General features: G+C 42.2%; 1 protein-coding gene across 1 annotated transcript; it reads left to right on the forward strand.

Moving 5' to 3' along the window:
- The first annotated feature begins 174 nt into the window (after window positions 1-174).
- Window positions 175-21,252, forward strand: DHRS7 (dehydrogenase/reductase 7). The gene is made up of 7 exons (XM_054828881.1): window positions 175-439; window positions 5,336-5,488; window positions 11,665-11,771; window positions 12,736-12,975; window positions 18,581-18,703; window positions 20,098-20,313; window positions 21,039-21,252. Exons 1-7 carry the CDS (start codon window positions 304-306, stop codon window positions 21,072-21,074), a joined length of 1,011 nt encoding a protein of 336 aa, XP_054684856.1. The 5' UTR covers window positions 175-303; the 3' UTR covers window positions 21,075-21,252.
- Window positions 21,253-22,233: the final 981 nt, after the last annotated feature.

A 22,233-nucleotide genomic window follows, 5' to 3' on the forward strand; every position in this document is an offset into this window, starting at 1 on the left:
CGCCACGGGCCGCTGCCGGGCCGGGTAGTGCGGGACAGGCCGCGGTGGGGGGGGGGTGAGGGGGGGTGGGGGGGTGAAGGGGGGTGGAGTGGTGAGGCGAAAGCGCTGTGGAGCGGAGCTGCCCGCCCCAACCCGGCGGGGAAAAGGGGTGGAAGGGGAGGCGGAACGCGGGGAGGAGGCCGGCGCGGCGCGGTGCGGCGCTGCAGTGGGGCAGGCGCTGGCTTCGGGCAGCGGGGGCGGCTCCCGCCGAACCGCGGCCCTGATAAAGCGGCGGCAGGAGGCGGCGGGTGGCGGTGGGCCGCCATGGCGTGGGGCTGCGCGCTGTGTCTGGCGCTGGCGGGCGGCGCTCTCCTGGCCCTGCTGGTGCAGCTGTTCCGCTGGCTGCGGGCCGATGGCGACCTCACGCTTTTGTGGGCCGAGTGGCGAGGGAAGAAGCCAGGTAAAGCCGCCTGCCAGCAGCCGCCGACCGGCGGGAGGGTGGCGGGGGTCCGGGGCGGGGAGCGGTGTCGCCGGAGGCGGGTTTGGGGCGCTCCGTGAGGGATGGCGGCGTGTGGGGATGAGAGACCCCCAGGGCTGAAGTCACCTCAGCGCGGTGGAACCAACCCTTGGCAGCTGCCCTGCGGGCTCATCTGAAGATCAATAAAAATAACCCAAAAAAGCATAATTTTCCTGCCCTTGTCCAACAAGGTGAGGTGCCCCTTATAAATAAAGTAGCTGTCTGAAAGCAACTTTGCAGCAATGGTGAGCTCTAGGAGATCCGTGGTGAGAGCTGGCTTGTTTGGCCCAAAACCAGTTGTTTTGCACTGTTTCTGGGCAGATGTCCAGCAGCTGGGGCTGCCTGGTGAGTGCCTGGTTTGGGAACGGTGTCAAAGGAAGGGTTGGTGAGCAAAAGAGCATGTGGCCAGGATGAGTTGCTTTGTAGTCTGGTTAGCTTCTGTTTCAGTTTGTTCTTACATCTTCAAGCAGATTTCAGTTTCACAGTAGTGCTGAAAGTGTTTATAACTTAGTAAACATGAATATTAATGTTCAGGTTAAATGAGTTTCCTCTTCCGAGAATTGTGCCCTGAAAGGCATAAGGGAACAGCACCGTGCGATTGCTGTCTGAGGCTTTACTCTGCTTTTCTGTAGGGTGCTGCTTTTGGAACCCGTGGGTACAAAAGTTCAATAAAATGCCTTCAGATGTGGATTTTCAGCTCTTGCTCACGTTGATCTTTCTAACCTGACTGTAATTCTGCCTACTTCTGGACAAAGATCTTTAAAAATCATAGGTTTTATTTGCTTAATAGATGCTTTTGTTCAGAAAAGCCACAAATTTCTGAATATCCCCCCTCAGCCTTACCAGCAGTGGTGATTTGGGACTGCTGTGAGCTGTGCTGAGCGTTGAGGTGAAAGTGGGGAGGGAGCTGGTGCCATCAGTGACCTTCTTGCATCTGACCAGTCAGGGGAAGAAGCTGATCTGAAAGAAGATGAGATGAGGCATTCCATAAGCTGTCCTGTGTGGGTAATAAAACTGGATGTTGGGTTGAGATAAGACCGCATCGAAGGAAGGCAGATCAGAAATGTGTGCCTAGGGGGAATGGTGGAGTAAGGGATTGGGCTTGAGACCATGATTTTGGTAGGGGATGGTGGCACATCATGGTTGGCGTTAGGAAGGGCTTGAGAGAAGAGCAGGACAAACTTGTGTTCTGCTTTCAGTAGAAGCTTGCTGCAAAAGTGCTAGTCCATATAATGGAGAAAAGACTAGAAAAGCATGCACAAGTAATAAAGCTCTAAGAAATACTAAATTTAAATCTGTGTGAGCAATCATCTGTAACTATTTTGGGTACGCAGTTCAAAGTTTTATATCCATCAGATAGTTCCTTTACTATATGAAAACTACAAAAAAGCCTCATGTGTGGACTTTGCAAAGATCACGGAGAGACTCAGGGCAGAGAAACAGGATAAATCTTGACTGATACAAACAGAATTGAAGCTTTGTCCTAAAGGATCTATGTGTAATGCACATCAAGATGTAGGATCAGGTAGACATAGTGTTATTTGAATGTAGCCTTCAGTCTTGTTGGAAGCCTGGAAACCTTTTAACTAGTGTCTCAGAGTTCCCATATAAAGAGCAATGTAGTCATTTTCTGATGTTGTCGTTTCAACATGTAATGTAAGAAGAATCAGGTAGAATTTTTTCAACATAAGCTCCTTTGCTCTGCAAAGAGGTGAGCTGTGTTTTGCCCTCTTCCACCCTAGCCTCAGTGCTTGTATTTAACTAAAATATGTAGCTGAAACAGTAGCATTTAAGTGCCATTTTGCTGATAGTTCAGCCATATACACGTGGGATGGTGGTGCCACAGTGCTGATCCTAGCTGTTCAGGTAGGAAAACAGAAGGGACAAACACTAGAAAAGATGTTTCTTTAAATATGTTCTCCCTTTTCTGTTCTTCCTCCCCATATTGTGCACATAATGTCGACTACCTAGGTAAATAACGTGTGGATCCCATGGAAAAAACCCTTGGTTTTTATTTAAAGCTGTTATTAGAGCTGTCGCTCTTGCAGTCATTATATTGTGTTACTGCTTCTACAACATTATTATGGATGTCGAAGTTTTGGAGATAAAAATACTTACCAAAAAGCAGACTGATCTCTTATATTTCTTTCTCTTGTGCTGTAAACTATGATTATGAAGAAAGGCCTTAATATAGGTAAGACTGGTTCCATTTCAATGATTCAGTTCTATAGGGAGAATTCACTTCTGGGTTTTGTCATTGGCAGGTGCTGGATTGCTTCCCATCTTCTAAATATTTGTGTGGTTGGGAGACAAGGGTTACTGGGTGCTGGACGACTGCCCTTATGTGTCGTATTTCATTAGCTGAACAGCAGTTGCTCTGAATGGTGTGCTTTTCACAGGCAGCGTAATATTATCAAGCTAAGGAGGATCTTTTTACGTATGAAAGCCTAGCCCTAAAGCTGGGAATAATGGTACGATTCTTTAGGGCTGCAGGGAGGATGTTCTGCTTTAAACTTCCCCACCCCAAATTTTTTTTCATGAGTGAGATTATATGGCAACCTTGTGATATAGGAGCTATAAAATGTTGGAAAAAATGTAAATAGAGCTACAAAAGCACTTCTTAGCAGTACTGCAAGTAACCCCTGTTCAACCTCTCATTTGTTATCCTTGTAACACAGTAGTTAATGCTTAGTAATTGTATAATATGCTTTTATTTTTTGTCATGGTTAATTTTTAAACTTATTTCCAGTAACAACAGGCCATTTATTCTAGAGCAAGCTGGTGGTTTGATACTTCTTCTACAACAGCATTTGAGTTAGGTTTTCCACTATGTTAACTCCCAGTAGCTCAATGCTTGGTAACTATCAGCACTGGGGAATCAGTGGAAAGCTTTCCTTATCTCAGTTAATTATTCTGTCCACAGAACAAGATCCTCACTAACTGCAGTGAAGCTGCCCAAGACAGGTTGGGAACAGGGAAACTAAGTGGTAGGACGAAGCGGATTTATTTTCAGTAGCAAGAGGAGATGAGCCTGGTAAGCAGGGTTGAAAGTATGTCTGTGTTTTGTTCACATAGTGTTTGTCTACATGGGTTTTCTCCCCAAAAGAATGTAACAGGGGAGATGAGCCCCCATGTTTCTTGTGGTTAATTCAATGAATTGGTAATGTATTGGAATAAAACTGCAGGAAAAGAGTGTGAATAAGCTTTACAGACAGCAGCCATTTGGTATAATGATAAATACAGTGGTTATTCGTACAGTTTCAGCAACACCCCTTTCCATCTCCCAAGTTCCTAACCTTGGAATGCATCTCTCCTTTGGGAAGTGGCTGTTGTTGCTGTTATTGTTTTTAAAAGCAAACAAAAAACCCCCAAACCACCAAAGCTTGGTTTTAGGAGAGATTTTTCTTTGGCTAAAGTACAGTCAGCCTAAAAAAAGACAAATAATACTCACTGCCAGTCCCACAAACTCAAGTTGAGCTCTGATAGTCTGTCTTGAGAGCTCTCTGCTCTTGTCAGAAGTGTAGGTTTTTGTACCAATCTCTTCATGGGATTTAAGTCATTAAGACTCTAAAAATAGAAATTTGAAACAGTGTGGTGTAAAAAAAACCAGGAAGTGATTACAGAAGTAAGCAGGAAGTAAAAGTAGTCCCAGCCACTGGCTGCAGAGGAGGAAAAAAAAAAAAGTATTTTTGCTAAATTAACTGAGTTGGGTAAGTTTCAGTGAGCTGAAAAATGCTGTTCTGGCCTTTTTCAGAATACAACTGGCTTTAAGTCTCAGGAACTGCATTTGGCTCTGCTATTTGAATTATGTTATGAAATCTTTCTTTTTTGTTTGGCTAGACATTGGTGGAATGCTCCTCTGTACAAGCTTCAGAAATGGAAAGAAGAGCTCCTGTCAGCAGCGCTCTGTTAGATTTTCACGAAGACTAATATTCACAAAGACTAATCTTGAAGAACACATACAAGTGTTAGGCAATGATACGTTCTGGAAAGCGCTCTGATATTAGCAATCATTCATCCTTAAGTCATGTTCTAGAATTAAATGGGTGACTTTCATCCATCTGTTGTATTTGATGATTTTGGATATGTGTCTAGAAAGCTAAGCATTTTCCCAGCACCCAGGTGTATCATGGATTGCAAACAAGGGGGAACAGGCATATAAGCAGAGGAGTAAAAGGAGTAATAAGCTATTATTTTTACTATAGGTTAAAAAAGCATAGCTGGGCAGAAACTATGAGTACATGGGAAATTTTACACGTGAGCTTACACCTTGGGAACTCTGTGTACTGTACTCTGGCCAGTGCAGGAATTAACCTGCATCAAATACAAAACAAAATGGATGAACACTTATTTGGTTTGTTATGATTAGCTGTCTTTGTTCAGAGAATTTTCTTCTGTTGGCAATTACTTAGGAACATTTTCGAGGTAGAACATTATTGGGAAAGGTTTGCTTAGGCTTTTGTTTGGATTTGCAATACAGTAACTGTTTCCTGTCATTTCCAAGAATTCTCTTCTCCCTTTTCCTCTGAAACTCTTTGATGAGGTTAGTGGAAATGCTATGTGTGGATGGCTTGCAGAAATGCGATCAAATTTCTTCCATCAGGTAGATAATTGGTGTTTATTCAGATTAGCCTTGGAACAAAGTTCAAGTGGCAACAGAACAGCTATGAATGATTTCACAATTGTATGTGACCAAAAAATAAAGAAGTCAGGATTTTGTAATAGCCCCTAAACCAAGCATATTTCTGAAAAACAGTATGAGATTATATCCCTGCAGTGACTTAAATGTATATCCTAGTATTGGCAATATGTGAACTGCTGTCTTGATTCTTTTGATAGAAAATGAACTGCGCGGCAAGGTTGTCTGGGTGACAGGAGCTTCAAGTGGAATCGGGGAAGAATTGGCTTACCAGCTATCAAAGATAGGAGCCTTACTTGCCATCTCAGCAAGAAGAGAGGATGAGCTGGAAAGAGTGAAAAAGAAATGCCTTCGTAAGTATAACTTACTACTTCATGTCAGCAGTTCCATTCTTGCTGCAATGGAGTTTCCACAGAAATACCAACCCACATATCACAGGAATAAATTTCATGATGAAAGTAAACTTTATACATAGCTTCACTGTACGTTTGAAGCCGTTATTTTCTTTTTGTGAATGAGAAGCCTTTATATAGACTTGAGTTATGAGTTCCTTCATAAGCCAATGTTACTTTAAAAAAAAAATCTCATTATCAATTGCAGGTGGTCTTGTAAGATACTAGATTAAGAAAAAGAATAAATACTGTGGAGAATGGAGGAAACAATCTGAGGGGTGTCATACTAACCAAACGATGTAGCTGTGTGCTACTGAGAAATCTTCTTTCTTCAGGTTTGTGCATGTTACAGGGAGACTGACAACTGACTTTCCTCTCTGGAAAAGGAATGAACAGAAAAATTCAGAAAAAGTTGTTCTGAGCAAATACAAGAAAGAGGATCTCCTGTAGATCAAGAGGAACAGATGTGAAGCAGAATGTTTAACTATTCCAGTTGTCTTTCATTTGCCTGCTAAGTCAGTCTGGCTTCATTCCTCCTGTTTCTCTTTCCCTTCTGTTTTCTGGCTTGACAGCAAGAAGGGTAGACAGTTAATTCACGCTTATAAATAGAGGTTTTGAACATGATTCACACTATGCCTCTTTCAGACTATTTATCTTCCATGGCTCAGTATGCAGTGTTAATACTGAGTATATTATCACACTGACAGTTCATTCCTAGTGATGTTGATAGAATGTCCACAGTCTACTTGGCATGTGTGCTTGTGAATAATGAAATGTTTGTCTTGAGTTAGCACCTAAACATTTCTAGAAATCTAAATGTTGCAGCAAGCTACTCTGAAAATCTGTCAAAGAGCTTTCAAAAATGCACAACTCTGTATTTCTATTTTATGATGCTTTAAAAAAGCAGTCACTTAAATAGATATCTTCAAAAAGAAGTAGGAGGACAGTGTGGCTAAGTGGTAATCATGGCAAAATTTCAGTGCTATATGATGCAATGTTTAGCAGTCAGTAAAAGTATGCAACTACATTTGCGTCTGTGGTCACTTGTTGTCATTGCAAAACTGATAACATTAAATAGGCTGGCAGGAGCTGTAATCCTGGATATCCATTTTCAGGCAACGCTTGTACAAGAGTGTGATGTACTGGGGAATATTCAGAAATAATATTTCAATTGATGTGATCCAAGAGTACAGGTTTAGCTAAGATAGTTTCTGCCTCTGCCAAGTTTAAGTGACTCTGTGAATGTCTTAACTGTGGTGTATACTAGCTTTAAAGTCTTATGTAGCAATGTTTTTTTGCAAGTATATGCTACTGAACTTTATTTTAACTATAGGTAAGATTAGTAGGGTGGAAACTCTTCAGAAACATAGTTACTCCATATTTTCTATAGCCAGCCTTTAAGTAGTGGAAGAGAGTAATTTGGCCCACTTCTGCTCTTACCCTTCTTTTCCTAAGGCTATATAAACCCAGTTTTCCACCCCTTTCCTTGATTATCATGTGTGCTAGCCCCCCCAACCATCTTAGTGGCCCTGTGCTACACTATCTCCAGTTTAGCAGTATTTGTCTTCAACTAGGAGGTCCAAAACTGAACACAGTCCTCCAGATAGAGTCTTAGAGTGCTGTGTAGAGGCAGTTAAAAATCACTTCCCTCAGTCTAGTCTTGCTAGTGCAGCCCGTTAGCATTTGTAATTGCCAGAGCTAATTGCTGATGTAGGTTTAACTTGCTGTTGTTCTTCCATCAGGACCTCAGGTCTTGTTTGGAGAGCTGATACGTAGCTATTTGGACGTTGGCCTGCAGTACTGCATAGCATTGTTGTGGCCCAGGTGTGAAATTTTGCATTTGCCTTTGTTGAGCTTAATGAGGTTTGTCAGACTGTTCTTACAGCTTGTTGAAATGCCTCTGAATGGCAGTCCTAACCTCCAGTATAGCAACTGCTCCTTTGGACTCGATGTTAACTGAAGATTTGCTGAAAACCTGTATTTTGTCTCATCATCTGAGTCATTAACAAAGATATTAAAAGATACTGATCATGGAGGGATACCACTTACAACTGGCCACCAGTTAGACTTTGAATGGTTGCTTGCTTCTCTTTGGGCCCGATGATCCAGCCTGTTCTTCACTTTCATTGCAATCCACTCGTCTAGACCCTTCATATTTCCCCAATATAGCTTCAAGGATGCTATGGAAGACAACATAGAAAGCTATAGTCAAGGTAAACAACATCTGCTGCTCTCCCCTTGTCCACAGAGCCAGTCATCTCATCACAAAAAGCAATTAAGTTGGTCAAGCACTATATGTTCATACTGAATCTGTGCTAGCTTTTCCCAGTCACCTTCTCGTCCTTCATATACTTGGAAATGGCTTTCAGGAGGAATTGCCACATAATTTTCCCAAGGACTGAGGTTAGATTGTGTGACATTTGGTTTTCTCCAGTCACTAAGGATCTCCTCACTTACCAAGTATGTTCCAAAGATGAGTGACATTGGTTAGCTTTTGTAAATCTTGGATGTATGTACTGCCCTGCTTATATATCCAGTTTGTCCCTAACTTGGTTTTCCTCTGACATTGGTAGTATTTCTTTCCCCCAGAGTCTAGCCTCAGGAATTTGGGAACCTGAGAGGAGATCTTGCCAGTGAAGACTAAGGCAAAGAAGGCAATGAGTACCTCATGTTTTTCTGTGCCCTTCATCACTTCTTCACCATCCCTGTTCAGCAGTGAGCTCACTCTGTCTTTGGTCTTCCTGTTGTTGGTGCTGTACCTATGAAGCCTTTGTTGCCTTTCACATTCCTCACTATTTTTAACTCCATCTGAGCTTTTGATCTTCTCGATTCCAGCCCTGCATGCTTGGGCAGTGGGTCCACGTGCTTCCTGGGTGGCTTGTCCCTGCTTCCACCTGCATGTTTTCTTTTTGCAATTGAGTTCAAGAGTATTCTGTAAGGTTTGAGTAGCATGGGATGGATTAAGATTGAGCTGCAACATGTAACATCAACTTGAATTTGGCTGAATTATGTGGCATAATTGGAGCTAATAGGCTTTAACATGCCTGCTGTAGATGCTATACACAGCAGCAACTTAACTAGATAATTTGCATATTAATGTCAGAAACAAGCACATATATCTTCTTCAAAATGTAGAGACACCACCCTATGATACACGTTTATGCATTCTACACTGCTTAAAAGCTGAGGAGGAGAGAGAGAGAGAGGGAAAGTACCATAAAACTAATGGTAATACCTGTTGAGTCATGCCTATGCCGACTCAACACTTCATTGCATTTCTGCAGGAGGGAGAGAAAACAACTTCTGTAACTTACATAGTTCCTGCAAGTGGCTTCTATATTTCCCCCATCCACTCTGCAACATGAGTTTAGTTTCACCAGTAATGTTGGAGGCTGTTTTTTCTCAAAAGCCCTAAAAAGAAAAAAAAAATAGGAGGATGTTTCTTGATTTGTCAAAGCTCAAATATGATTTAAATATGGATAGGCCAAGGGAGTGCCAGGCAATCTGTAAGTGCTCTAATTATACAGTAATTGAGGTTGGAATGAACCTCAGGAGGTTATGTTGTTCAGCCTCTGCTGAAAGCTCATGTTCTGTTAAAGGGCGTTATACAAGACAGAAATAAGAGGAAATGCTGAAGAGCTGGAAAATAATGGTTCTGTGCTGAGTAATAGTGTTTATTGTGTTATGAGAAACTGCTATCTTGGATTAACATGTATTGAACAGAGTTGTTCTGAAAACCTCTAGGGAAGAAGGTATACGCTTGATGTCATAACAAAATATTATTCTAAGTCACCATTACTTATGCAGCTGTCTTTCAAAAAATAAGTTTGTTGGGTGATTGTAACCATGTTTTAGTTAAAAAATAACTAGAACTTAATGAACCTTCAACAGGGAAAGAGGCAGCCCATGATTGCTTGGTAGGAAAATGTCAGTCAGAAGACCTGCTGCTTGGTGGTTGGGCAGTTTGATCCCAACCAGAAGCCACGTAGTATAAAGCTGCTGTGTAAGGAGACTTTAAAGGACCTGCAAAAAATACTGTGCACTTAGAAGTGCACAATTTCACAGCTGTGTGAAAGTGGCCTTTGTTCTGGGCAGACTGAGCTTTGAGCACTCAGTTGCATTTGAAAGTTGGTAGCCATGTGCTGTTCACTTTGCAGCTGGAGACACAACATTCCCTAAAGGATGTTAACTGACATATGTTAGCATTTGTGTAAAACAATTAACTTTGAACTAAGGTCTCCCACTTGGGAGCAAGTGTTTTTCTGCGTTATCATAATTGGTCCCTTCCAAACATGAGTTTGGAAGCAGGCAAAATAGGAAGTGGAATATTAGAGGTTATTATTAAAAGGAATGGAGAACATCATTCTACCACTGTATTAATTGGGATATGTACATGCCTTCAACATTGCACAGTTCTGGCCATCTGCTGGAAAAACAATGGGCTGAGTGGAAGTTTAGAAAAAGGGTGACAAGAATGTTTGAAATTTTGTAAAAGTTGTCTGTGAGGAGCGACTAGAGCAAGGATTCCTTGCCCAAGAAAGGAAGTAAGGACGCTGATAGAGATGTGCAGTCTGAGTGCTTTGGGGAATGGAAATCAGACTGGACTATGGATTGTTCCAAAACAAGAACTAGACTTCAAGTTTGATATTTCCTGAAGTCAAAAGTTTCTTACATCATATAAAACAGCACATCCTTCCTTGTCACAGTCCTTATCTGTGCCTCTTCCTCAGCTTTTGTCTTTTCCCCACTGTGTAGCTTTCTTGGCTGGTTTGAACATGTGGTCTTGTTAATCCACAGCAGAAACACTCCACATCCCAGCAGGTTTCAACTGTGCAAATCTGTTTGAGGGAGCATGAGGTAGAGTTGTGTCTCTGAGAGAGTAGTTTAAACTACGTGGATTTTAGTGCTGTGTTTCTGGAAGAAATGGAGGGGAAAATGCACATGGAGGGGTTGGAGGGAGCAATAAATGGAAATACTAGTAGCTTTTAAACAAGACAGATGGGTTTATTTTAAGCAGTAGCCTAAATTCTAATGACCTTTGAACAGAGGCAACTTATGGATTGAAGTAACATCCTTATTTGTACATCAGTGTAAAGACAAAGTTCAACCTTACCTGTATACGCAAGAAGTAGTAATTAAAAAATCAGAGCCTTAGGCACTCTAGAGAGAGCAGCTGGTTAAAGGGGAGCAGGTACACTTAGTTGTGGCTAGGAATCAATTTAGAAGCAAAATTAGGACTATCAAACTAATATAAATAAAGTTAAAAAAAAAGTTATATGTAGTTAAAATGACCTGCAAAGATTAGCATTGAAGACTTTATTTTTGAGTCATCTGCCCCAGAACCGCAGGGTAACAAATCACTGCTCAAGAAATACTTTCTATGGAAAAGGTCAGTTGTTCTGAAGAGACAGTGGTAGAAACACTCACCATGAAGGCTTGAACTTGATGACAGATGACTTTTATTTCAGGAGATGGGTATATTGAAAGCTGTCAGTTAAATAAAAACCTTCTCCTTCTACCTCCTCCAATAATCCAGCTTCTCTAGACTTTGCCTCATAGCTACTCATGTATATATGTTGTGTTTTGGGTCTAAATTGTACTTGTTCTGCTGCCAGGAATAAATATGCTTGACCAGTTAAGATACAAGCAAAGTGTCAAGGCTGCCAGTACGCTGTGCTTCCCAATGGCTCAGTGAAAAATTTCTGTATCAAATAATCCTGTTCCATGTTACTCCCAACTATTGCAATTGTTGCAATAGTTAAATTGATGAGGCTTTGGGTAACGTGGTCTAGTGGAGGGTGTCCCTGCCTGCAGCAGGGGGGTTGGAACTAGATGATCTTTAAGGTCCCTTCCAACCCAAACCATTCTATGATTCTATGAAATTGTTTAATAAAGTCAAGCTTTTCACAAGTAAGAACATAATGATGAGAAAAGAAAGACTTGGTAGAAACAGATTAAAAATGGATTCTATGTGGAGATCAAAATGAAAACAAAGCAAGTGTTTTATTTCCAACTTAATGCTATGGTTTTTTTGGTGTCTTTTTAGTGAAAATGTGGTGTTTAAAAGTACATTACATTTGCTGACATAACGATCATGGGAATCTTATTGGTTCCCATTCACTTTATGGTTTTTTTAGAGATCAGCAATTTAAGTGAAAAAGATATCCTTATTCTGCGTCTTGACTTGACTGATAGAAGCTCTCATGAAGCTGCAACCAACAGTGTTCTTAAGCATTTTGGCAAGGTAAGGTGTGCTTCTGGGGTTAAAATTCTCTTTCTTTTCTATCTCTCATCCCTGCATTTATGTTCATATCTCATTTTTATTCACCAGTGTCTACCTGCTTCTTAAGTTTCAGTCTTGTCAAAAAGTACCTGAATTTTCATCCCTTCTGTTGCTTGCTTCTGGGTTTCAGCAGGCTTTACAGAGATGCAGCAATGGACAATTAATTGCTGGTCATTACTAAGAACTAAAAATTCACATGCTTGATGTCATTGAATTTCTGGACCATCTGGAACAATTCTCAGCTGTATATTTAGGGTTTAAAATTGTGCATGAAAGTCAGAACCTTTATTCATGTAATTTGGCTTCAGAGCCATATGGGACAAAACTGGGCACCAGGCACAATTGGTTTCCTTGTTCTGTGCGTAGTTTTCTTGATTGCTAGTTCAGAGTACAGAGTTAAGACAGTAGCAGTCAGAGCTAACCAATATTAAGTACAGTGTGCAAAACTTAAAGGTAGGCCTTTCACGCACTGATATTTTGATTTCACAGTGAAATTACTAGCACAAGATTTGGTTCTTCTGTTCTTTACTCTAGTTGTTTTCTGGTTTTGCACAAAATGTATTTTCAGAGCTCACCTTGCAGGACCTGGTTGTTAAAAGTGTTATTTGCTACAGAGCAGTAGGGTTTAAAAATGCTGTGTGGAAAACAACACAACGGCTGCCAGTGTTCCTGTACTAGGAGTTAACCTTGTCTGGCATCAAACACTGTGTTCCTCTTTGGTTGATTCAGCTCAAAATTAACCAGCCCTCCATTCAAAGGGGGAGTCGGGTTGGGGAGAGCAACTGCTGAAACTTCTTCAGCAGCTGATAGACCGTACTTGTGTATGGCAGAGACAACACTAGAGAGAAGAGAATAGTCACCAACAATTGCCTGAGTAAGTGCCAAGATGTGTGTTATATGAATATACCATTGTCTCTTTCCTGAGATCGATGTTTTGGTCAACAATGGTGGACGTTCCCAACGCTCTTTGTTTGTGGATACAAACCTGGATGTCTACAGTGCCATAATGGAACTCAACTACCTAGGTACAATCTCTTTAACAAAACATGTCCTGAATCACATGATCCAAAGGAAAAAAGGAAAGATTGTTACAGTGAGCAGTGTGATGGGTATCATGGGAGCTCCTCTTGCCTCTGGGTACTGTGCCAGCAAGCATGCTCTGCAGGTAAGTTAAATTTCTGAGATTAATTAAGTCTTGTTGTGTAAATAGACCAGCATCAGTTAGTACTGTAGCAGAGGAATTTATTCTGTGCAGAAAACACAAGTCTCGCCTGAAATTGCACACAGCATATGTAGCTTTCTCAGGTTTGGAAAATTCTTTAAAACTAATTTGCTCTGAAACGTGAAATATCTCAGCTCCCAGTGTATATTGATTTTTCCTGACTAAAATTCAAATGCCATCTTAGGTGGTCCTACCCACTGCTAAATAGCGAAATCCAATGTGAAACACAAGAACTTAACCTCTGGCCTTAAGATGAAGGAATACCTAAATCAGAGGATTATTCTGTTGTATATAGAAGCCCTAATGGTCTCATCTTAATTCAGTTAGGGAGTAAAAGTCTCTGGTGAGAGTTTTAAGACTACAGGAAATCTTTAGGACAGTAAAGGGAGAACAGTGAGTGGTAAAGCAGACAACTTGGATAAATGAGAATTCCTGATCTAGCTGGGAACATCTGAACGAATCTTCCCGACAGTTCTGAACCTTGCTGTGGTGTGAAGAACTGGCAGCTCATAGTGTCTTAGGAAGTCATCTTCTGCCTAACACTTAACTTTCAATGTTGCTTGGAAAGAGTTTTTCAAAGTAGCCTCACTTGTGTAGAAAAACGTAAAAGAACAACTCAGAAGAGTATCTGGGGAAAGAAGAAAGCGTGTATCATTAAGGAACCATTTGTTTAACTAGTAAATTTATTTAGACGTATTTGTCTTTCACCACTGTGTGACTTCCTGCTAGTGTACATTTTGATCTCAGTAAAATAAATGTCAGCTGTGCTCAGTGATGATTTAAAAAACTGGCACCTTCCTACTCCCTGTTGGATTTGAGCACATAAACAGAGTAAATAACTTTGCTTAAGCTATGGGATCAATATCTTGTTGACAATTTGACTAACAACAAGAAGAATGTAACAAGTGGCTGAGGCTGCAAAGCCACTAGACACTTGAAAGAATGAAGATGTAGAAGACAGTGACAGGCCTTTGATAATAAAAAGTTTTCAGTTAGTGACAGGGAGGGACCTGCTGCTCTTCATTGAGTGGCAGCGATGAAATTGGCCACCAGAGGCTAGCTTTTGGGTTCAGGCTAGTAGATTTAAATTAGAAGAATGCAATGAGCAGAAGCAAGAATTCCCTTATGCTCCTTTAAGTGTTCTTTCAGTTGAATTATCTTTTGGGTATGGTGTAGTTGGTCTAAGCGTGGCTAATGAGTTGCAGAGCACAAGGAATTCATGTGTTGCTTTAAAAATTCTCAGAACTCTGAATATCGTGTTAAGATTGAGAATGTGGAAGAAGCTTTAAAGAGAGAGTTTACTAAAATTTCTGGATAAATTAAAAATAAGCTAACTGAACTGCTTATATCTTTGTTAGCTTCTACTTCTGCTCAATAACCAGGCCAGACTCCAACCTCCTTTCTTCTTTCTTTCACAGTAATTATGCAAGTACTAATTGCAGGTGTTAAAACATGTGATTTGTGATACAGATTTTGAAAAGACTCTGCCTGAGAGTTTCATATCAGTTTGGAGTTATGGCTGGATGTAGGCATGAAACTCCCAAAAACCTAGAAAAGCTCTTTTGAAGTCAAACTCCACCAGCAGTTCAGGTAAAGGAGGTCTGTGGGAATGGCACTCCTCTACAGCTAGCCCCGTAGCCCATCGCTGATGATGACCAAGAAGAAATGACTGGCGACAGGTTAGGGAAAAAATGAGACGAAGCATGAAGTGATGGTTTTCCTGTTTTGTTTTCCCAGCATCTATCAACCTTTACTCTAAGATCTTCTTGAAATGGCATTTTGGCCATCTGTTATTAAATATGCCTGCCTATCTGACATGAATTTATTATGGTTTTTTTGGTTGGTTGGTTTTTTGGGGTTCTTTTTGTTTGTTTTGTTTTTTTAATTCATGCCTTGGAGTCTACCACAGCTGACATGGTTAATGCTGCAGTCTTAATTATGCCTTTTTGAAAAGGTCCTGCTTTTATTCTGGGGGTTTTTTTGTGTGTGTTGGGGGTTTTTTGTTTGTTTTTTAATTTATTTTAAATGGCAGCATTCCTTCCTTCCTTCCTCCTCCAACTGCTAAGAATTAAAATTTGTTCTTGAAACAATCACGCTTTGATTCATGCCAGTTGGAATTCTTCATAACAGCGTTCCACTGATGAAATTACCCTTTATTTCAGTTCTGGGAGTGCTGTAAGAGCATGAGTCAAGTCCATGGGAGTCTGCATCTGACTGATGCAGTTTCTCTCCTAGTGTGATGATGGTCATGGACATCATGTGCCATTCATCTAGTAATTCATGTAATTGGTGGCATGTGGAGTGGATCGGAAATGGTGGCCTTCACAATGTTCCTTAATCAGGAACTTGTCTAATAAGCTCATGGACTGCACTGAGCAGGCACTGCTACTCTCTTTGAGTCTCTGGTCATTAGGGGAATTTCTACTTGTTTCTGTCTTAGTAGAAGTCAGGTCAGCCTTGCCTTCTTCAGCATCTTCTAGGATTTGGTCACTAAGCTGGAAAGGCCCAAAGATGGCTTAAAGTGGTTGCGATTCAACATGTCAGAGCTGGCTTCAGTCTGGGCTTGCTGGAAACGCTCAGATTCTTCCCCTTGCACTTGAATTCCTTTACTGCTCCCAAATCTGGGTCTGCCCTTGCCTGAATTTAAAGAGACTGCTTTCTTTTCTTACTTCAGAATTTTAAGCTTCTCTTCTGGGAGGAAGTGGAGGAATTTCATACCAGCTATCTTTGGGTATCTAAGATAAGTGCTGGAATTAGAGAACCTGTATATATTGTAGGTAGAGCCTCCAGAGGGGACTGAGTATGTGAGATTCTGGTCTTCAAGAGACTGTTCAGTGTGTATCAGCCAGGATTTCGGCTGAGCCCGTCTCCTGGCCATCCTGCATTGCTGGTGAAGTCTGCACCTCTCACATGGTGCAAAGACTTGGAAGTGCAGCACAGGGGAAGGATGGGCCATGCAAACCCCTTGAAATGGAGGGGGATAGCAGAATGGCCACGGAGCAGAAACAGGAGCTTGCTGTGATCTCTGTGATCTACATGCATTTCATGTTTACAGGCTGTGTGACCCTTTAATGAAATAGCACTGACAGTGCTGCTCAAACAGCACTCTGAAAAAAGCCTCAGCAGCCCTGCAATCGGCTACCGTGTAGACAGGATCTCCAAAGATAATGTAAGCTTACTGGACCAACGCTCAGCTTTTGGTATGTTGCAGCTTGCTCGGGTCAGCAAGGGTCCCTTAGCAATACTTGGAGAGAAGCAGCAATCTGAGAGCGGAGCATGCCAGAGCTGATGCCCTGTGCAGGAAGGTGTGTGAGGTCACCTACAGAGCTGGCTACTGTCCTGTGCCTTCATCTGGCTGCTCAGGACTGTGGTCAGGTGCCCATTTTTAGGTAGAATTTGTATCCTAGAAGCCTCCCAGCATTTAAGCTGGTGTAGGTGCTTTGTCACGAGTGACCGAGCAATATTTCTGGCTTCCTTTCTATCACAGACACACACCCTTCCACCTCCTCAACTCCTGGAAGTACATCTTGAGTTTGTCTCCTTCAGGCAAAATGGGAGTGAATTCTGCTCCTCAGCATCCCGAATCAGCAGGGAGTGTTAAGGGAGTGTGGGCTGGGAGAGCTCTCGCTCAGCCCTGCTCATGTGGTTCAGTCCTGATGGAGTAACTCACAACTGCCCGAAGGAGGGGAGACAGCTGCCTTGGCCGCTCTTCAGGCTGGATTTCTAGGAGAGCCTGGATTTCAGTCATTGCTGCAGCGAATAGGATACAAAGCAGTCACGGCAACAAGGAGCAGTACCATGTCTTCCCCTCACGCGAGAGGCCATACTCATGACACGCTGCCACCTTCTCCCCTTTGGGGTTTAGTGTCTTTTTACTTGTGACTCTTGGAGTGCACAACTTGGGGGTTAAGGGCCTTTTCTGAGATAAGCGGGCTCAGGGCCCCTTGAGGGAAGGAGGGGATGTGGCATTAGCTTGGAGCGGTGGGTAAAGCACGGCCGTATTGGTGCCACATCTGAAGGTGTGCACCGGGGGTGGAGGAGTCTCCTCTTGGGGCAGGAGGTAATCTAGGGGAGGGCCTGGCTTTTAATCCAAAACAACTGGGTGGCTGGCAGATCTGAAATACTTCCGCATGCGTGCAGAAGCAAACTTTGGGGAATAAAGTGTCTTTATGTTAGAACGTACTCCTCTAGAAGTTCCACATCCCAGGCTTTGATAATGTGCTGTGAAGATCTGATACTAGTTATGGGGCCTGCAGGTCCTTCTAACTTGAAATACATGGTCAGTGTTTTCACAGAACGTAACTGCAAAGCCTGTATGCAATCTATAAGCTGGAGTTAGTCACCAGCAACTGGGAAATTAGACCTGTGGTTTTGGTCATAGGTATGCACTGGTTTGCAACTCGTTGCTCAGCTTTAGTGGATTGCCCCAGCTGACTACTCATATGTCATCACAGGAGTGTATCCACTGATCCCTGCGTTGCAATGTAGTTAAGAGGTCTGGGTGAGCCAGCCCTCTTCCCAAACTGGACAGGAGTACAAATTATAAATTTTTACTACAGTAGGAGAAGTTTATCAGCCTGTGCTCGCACTCTGCCTCTGTTGTGACACAAGATTATGTGTTAGAATAAATACAGGGAACTGTTGTTAACCAGGTCAAAGATAAGACATCATACGGAGTTTGCTAAATCGTAGCTCTGGAGTGCTTGGCCAGCAATTCTGGTGGGAAGCACCTTCCTGAAGTGATTGTGTTCCCAGTAGTAGTTCCTGTCTAAATGTGAATTGCCACAGAGATTAAGAAAACTTGTATCCTGTTAGCTTAAAGAAAGGACATACTTGCAGCTTTTATAATTATAGTTAAACTTAGATACATTGATGGCAAATTCATGAGCTGAAATGAGACGTATATCTATGTGGATGCTAATTTCAAACTCTGCAGTGATTTCCATGGTGCAGAATTACCCCCTAAAATATCAGGGTCCACCTTTGACTTGATGAGCTGAAAAGTTTTCCTCCTTTTCTTGTATAAAACCACTGCCACTTACTCAATAGAAACAGTTTAAAATGCTTGACCTCACCGCAAAGAGCGGTTCACCTGCAAAAGATAATTTCCACAATGTTGCATTCTTGTAGTTGGTGGCACTTCCACTACCAAACAGTGATGCTGAGCACTTGTAGTCGTGGCTGGCTCTGGTGGGAGCTGCAGATGTGCAGCATCTCCAGATGTGAGCCCCCACGCTGCTCTGTCAGTGGGACTTGTCCTCTGTACAGGGGCAGCAGAATCTGGCTGTGGTTTAGAGAAATTATTGTGTATTTGGGAAGTCAAGGATAGATCCTTTAGTGATTTATGTGTCAATGATGTCTGTAATTGCAGATAAAATTTTAAATTAGCCATTGAACGTAAAAAGTCAAACAAAGCAGTAGGAATTGCTTTCAGTGGAATACTGCTGCCTCTACAGTACAGAATTAGAATGAAAATATGTAGTCAGTTAAGCTTTGCTGCATGCAGAAATATGGCAAAGGAAGATTACATTGTAGTCTTTTCTTCTAGGGTTTTTTTAATTCTCTTCGAACTGAGCTGACTGACTACCCTGACATAAGTATTATCAACATATGCCCAGGACCTGTACAGTCTAAGATTATAGAAAATGTCTTTACGGAGAATCTTGCAAAGGTAAGGACTCGGTTCTGTTGTGATAAATTCAACTTTTGCTGCAGGCCCAGTGGTCCTTTAGTGGTTGTCTTTTCTTTTTCTCCTCAAGGCAAAAGCCAACCTTGTCTTCTTACCAAGAAATGCTTTGATTGATGCAGAACCACGTATAGTCTTGTAATTCTTTGTGGTATCAAGTCTGTATCGAATGAAAATAGAGTTTGAGAATTGTTATGCCTTCTCTCTTCCAACACATACAATCCAAGTCTAGTAAAACCTACTGTACAGCCACCCTGCTGCACTTTTGGGGGAAAGGCCAGGATTTTCTGGACACAATTCCGCATGCAGAATACTATCCTTTCTGGACAGGTAGCTTTTTGTTTGCCCTAGTCACGCTGTCCCCTGTGCGGCTGACGCTGTTGTTGGCAAAGCCACTGGAGTCAGCTGATGTGAGGCACGCATTCTTTTTCTGTTGGTGGTTGTTCAAGGAGAAAAAGCAAAACCTTCCAACTGCACAATTGCCCTTAATAAAGGCTATCTAACAAAGTATCTGGCAAAAATTGCTACTATGATACATCAAATTGTAATCTGTCCTGAATTCAATCAATGTAAAGCTCAGGATAACCCACCAGTTTGTGTGTGTGTGTGAATCTCCCATTGTTGACTTGAGTTCTGAAAGGATTTTTGGCTTGCAAAACTTCATACTTCCATGAAAGTAAAGAGGTACTTTTGAGCAATCTGGAAAGCTTGCAAAACAAATTCCTCAGATTGCAGCAATGCAAAAGACCTGGGAGGAAGACCAGATCTAGCCCAGAATTGCTTTTGCTCTGGGAAATAGAAGAACAGCTTGATCAAGCAGCCTGTTACTGCTGGAGTGAAATGCATATAAATTCACAGGATTGTAGTTTACGTTCACTAAGCGATACTCGTGGACAGGATTTGAAGAAAAAGACATCCCTGTTACTGTTCTCGTTTGAGGTGATTGCCCGCAGCACAAAGCTGGCAGGAATAGTTAAGATAACAGGGAATGTGGCCTCATCTGGTAACTTAGTTACTGAGTAATTTGTAGCCTACAATGGGGCAGGCAGCTGGGAACAGGAAGTTCCCATTTCTGAGCATCCTCAGCTTCAAAATGGGTGACCTGGTGCAACAGATCTATTTCATGATAAAGTAGAAGCCATGCTGAAGCAGGACAGAGATTGGAGATCCATTTTTTTTTAACCCAGAGCAAAGGCTGAAGGATTAGCAGAGCGAGGGATGGGTTCCCTGGCCCCAGCCTCTGCTGCACTGGTGGATTATTCTACTTGTGGACAGCTCAGAAACGGGGAGGAGAATGGCAGCTGCGCAGAGCCTGGCCCTTTTCTCCCTCCGTCGCTCACAAACAGAAATACAGTTCTAATCCCTGCTCTGCCCTCCAGTCCATAGAGAACAGTGGTGATCAGTCCCACAAGATGCCAACCGACCGCTGTGTCCGGCTCACCCTGGTGAGCACGGCCAACGACCTGAAGGAGGCCTGGATCAGCGACCACCCCTATCTGGCCGTTTGCTACCTCTGGCAGTACGCACCCACTTGGGCTTGGTGGCTGATGAACAGAATGGGCAAGAGGCGGATACAGAACTTTAAAAGTGGAGTGGTAAGTTTATTCTTCCTTATTTGCTTTTTTTTTTTTTTAACTCTGACAGATTCTTTAGCCATGGGAATGTTGTGATTGCATTTTGGATCCATTTCTTTTCCTCTCTTCACTTCCTTAGCAGCTGAGGCCAGGCCAGACTCCATAGCTGCGTGCCTGGTAGTCTAGAATTACTGCAGTGCGGCCACATCACAGAGCAGGGAAGTCAGTACAGTGTGTAGCGCCAGAGGTCTTGCTCTGATCTTCATCACACAGTCTGCAAGTTCAGATCTTGCCATTAACGCAGAGCTGAGCTAGATGGCACTAGCATAAATTATTTAATGCAACTTGGAATTAAGACTTGAAAATCTCTCCCTTGGCTGTGTCTAGTTTTTGTGCCAGGTACATACCCAGAGGTACGTTAAGCAATTCTGCTGTTGGTCAGGGTTCTTCGCTTATGCTCACGTCCCTGCAGAAAGACGTGCAGTGCTGTGTTCTCTTCTTGCAGTACTGCTTGGTAGGTGCTATTTGTCTTACTATGTTTTTGTTAAACTTGGTGCAAAAAACCAACATGTCAAAGTACTCCAAAAGCAGGAAATGTGAAAATAAGGGTGGCACGTGCAACTTAAAACTTCCTACTTCCACGCTTAAGTAACCACTGTCATGAGCTGTTTCGAGCAAAATAACAGTGTGGGTGAAGGATTTAAATCAGATGGGGGAAACACTGATTTAATGTGCTCTCACTGCAGGACGCTGATGCCTCGTACTCAAGAAAGAAGAAGTAAGGACAAACACGTACAAAAATCCAGCTCTTCTCATGCTAAGGCTGAAAAACTTTTTTCATAGTCCGTGACTGCAAACAAAAGCTTTGTTTTTTATCTCTTGTACTTTTGTCATCGTGTAACTTGCCAAATCTATCAAGCTGTACATGCACTTGACTGAATAAAAATATCTTTCTAAACATACCTGTTTCATGTCAAACTTCCATAGGCTGAATTTTTAAACAGAAGCAGCCAGGCAGCATTATTTTGGTTTTCTGCTGATGTGACATCGTCAAATACTTGGTGAGCAGGGTGAAAATTCTAAACCCACAGGATTCTCTTTCTCTGACTTCCATTCCTAATGGATCTTGAGCAAAAAACCAAACAAACCCACAGGTAGAAGCTTGTGATATAAAGAGTAAGGATCTCTAGTGGTTTGTGAAGTGTTGGGAAAAGGAGATTATATTTCATCTTTGCCATACAGGTGCTCTGAGAGTGAAATATGTATTTAGGGCCAAATCTCCGATCTTCTGGCACAACATTTAGAAGTGCTGAATCATCTCCCCAGCAATGCTGGACAGCAACAGCCCCAACAAACTAAGGATCATACCTTTAAAAACATTTACACATTGACACACAATTCAGCCATTAGCTAAAAGTACCTCTGTGGCTGTAACCTGTCTGTACTTACAAGCTTGGTGACCTTCCTGCTGTTGGCAAAGGCCTCAGTAAGGTTTGGTTTACCTTGGGCTGCATACTAGCCAGGTAACAAAAACTCTTTGTTCTTACAGCATTGAGTGATAACAAAAGAAGAACAACCCCTTTCCAACCTCACTAAAGAAAAAGCCAAGAGGGATGTTTTTTAACATGACATTTAACAAAGATGGAAACTACTCTCTAGGAAAAAAAAAAGAAACAAAACACCAACCTGATGAAATGACAAGTGTCTCATCTCCTGCTGCTCTGGAAGAACAGAGGGTTGGTTTCACTTGCTAACACACCAGTTCCTGTGCTGTGGTTTGTGCTAAAGAGGCAGCAGTAAGGCTGCATGACAAACTGCAGCAATGCTTAATACAACACACCAGCAGATGCTGTTCACAGGATGCTTTAGCTTCCATCTGCTAATCCACAGCGGACTTAGCAGTACCGCGCACAGTGGAAAGCTCGCTCTCAATTCACATAT

This window comes from Grus americana, chromosome 5, assembly GCF_028858705.1.
Source record: "Grus americana isolate bGruAme1 chromosome 5, bGruAme1.mat, whole genome shotgun sequence".
Classification (NCBI taxonomy): Eukaryota; Metazoa; Chordata; class Aves; order Gruiformes; family Gruidae; genus Grus; species Grus americana.

Coding starts and splice junctions, on each gene's coding strand:
- DHRS7 (XM_054828881.1), top strand. CDS start 304: ATGGCGTGGGGCTGCGCGCTGTGTCTGGCGCTGGCGGGCGGCGCTCTC. Junction 18,704..20,097: donor TTACGGAGAATCTTGCAAAG/GTAAGGACTCGG, acceptor TCTGCCCTCCAG/TCCATAGAGAACAGTGGTGA. Junction 20,314..21,038: donor AGAACTTTAAAAGTGGAGTG/GTAAGTTTATTC, acceptor CTCTCACTGCAG/GACGCTGATGCCTCGTACTC.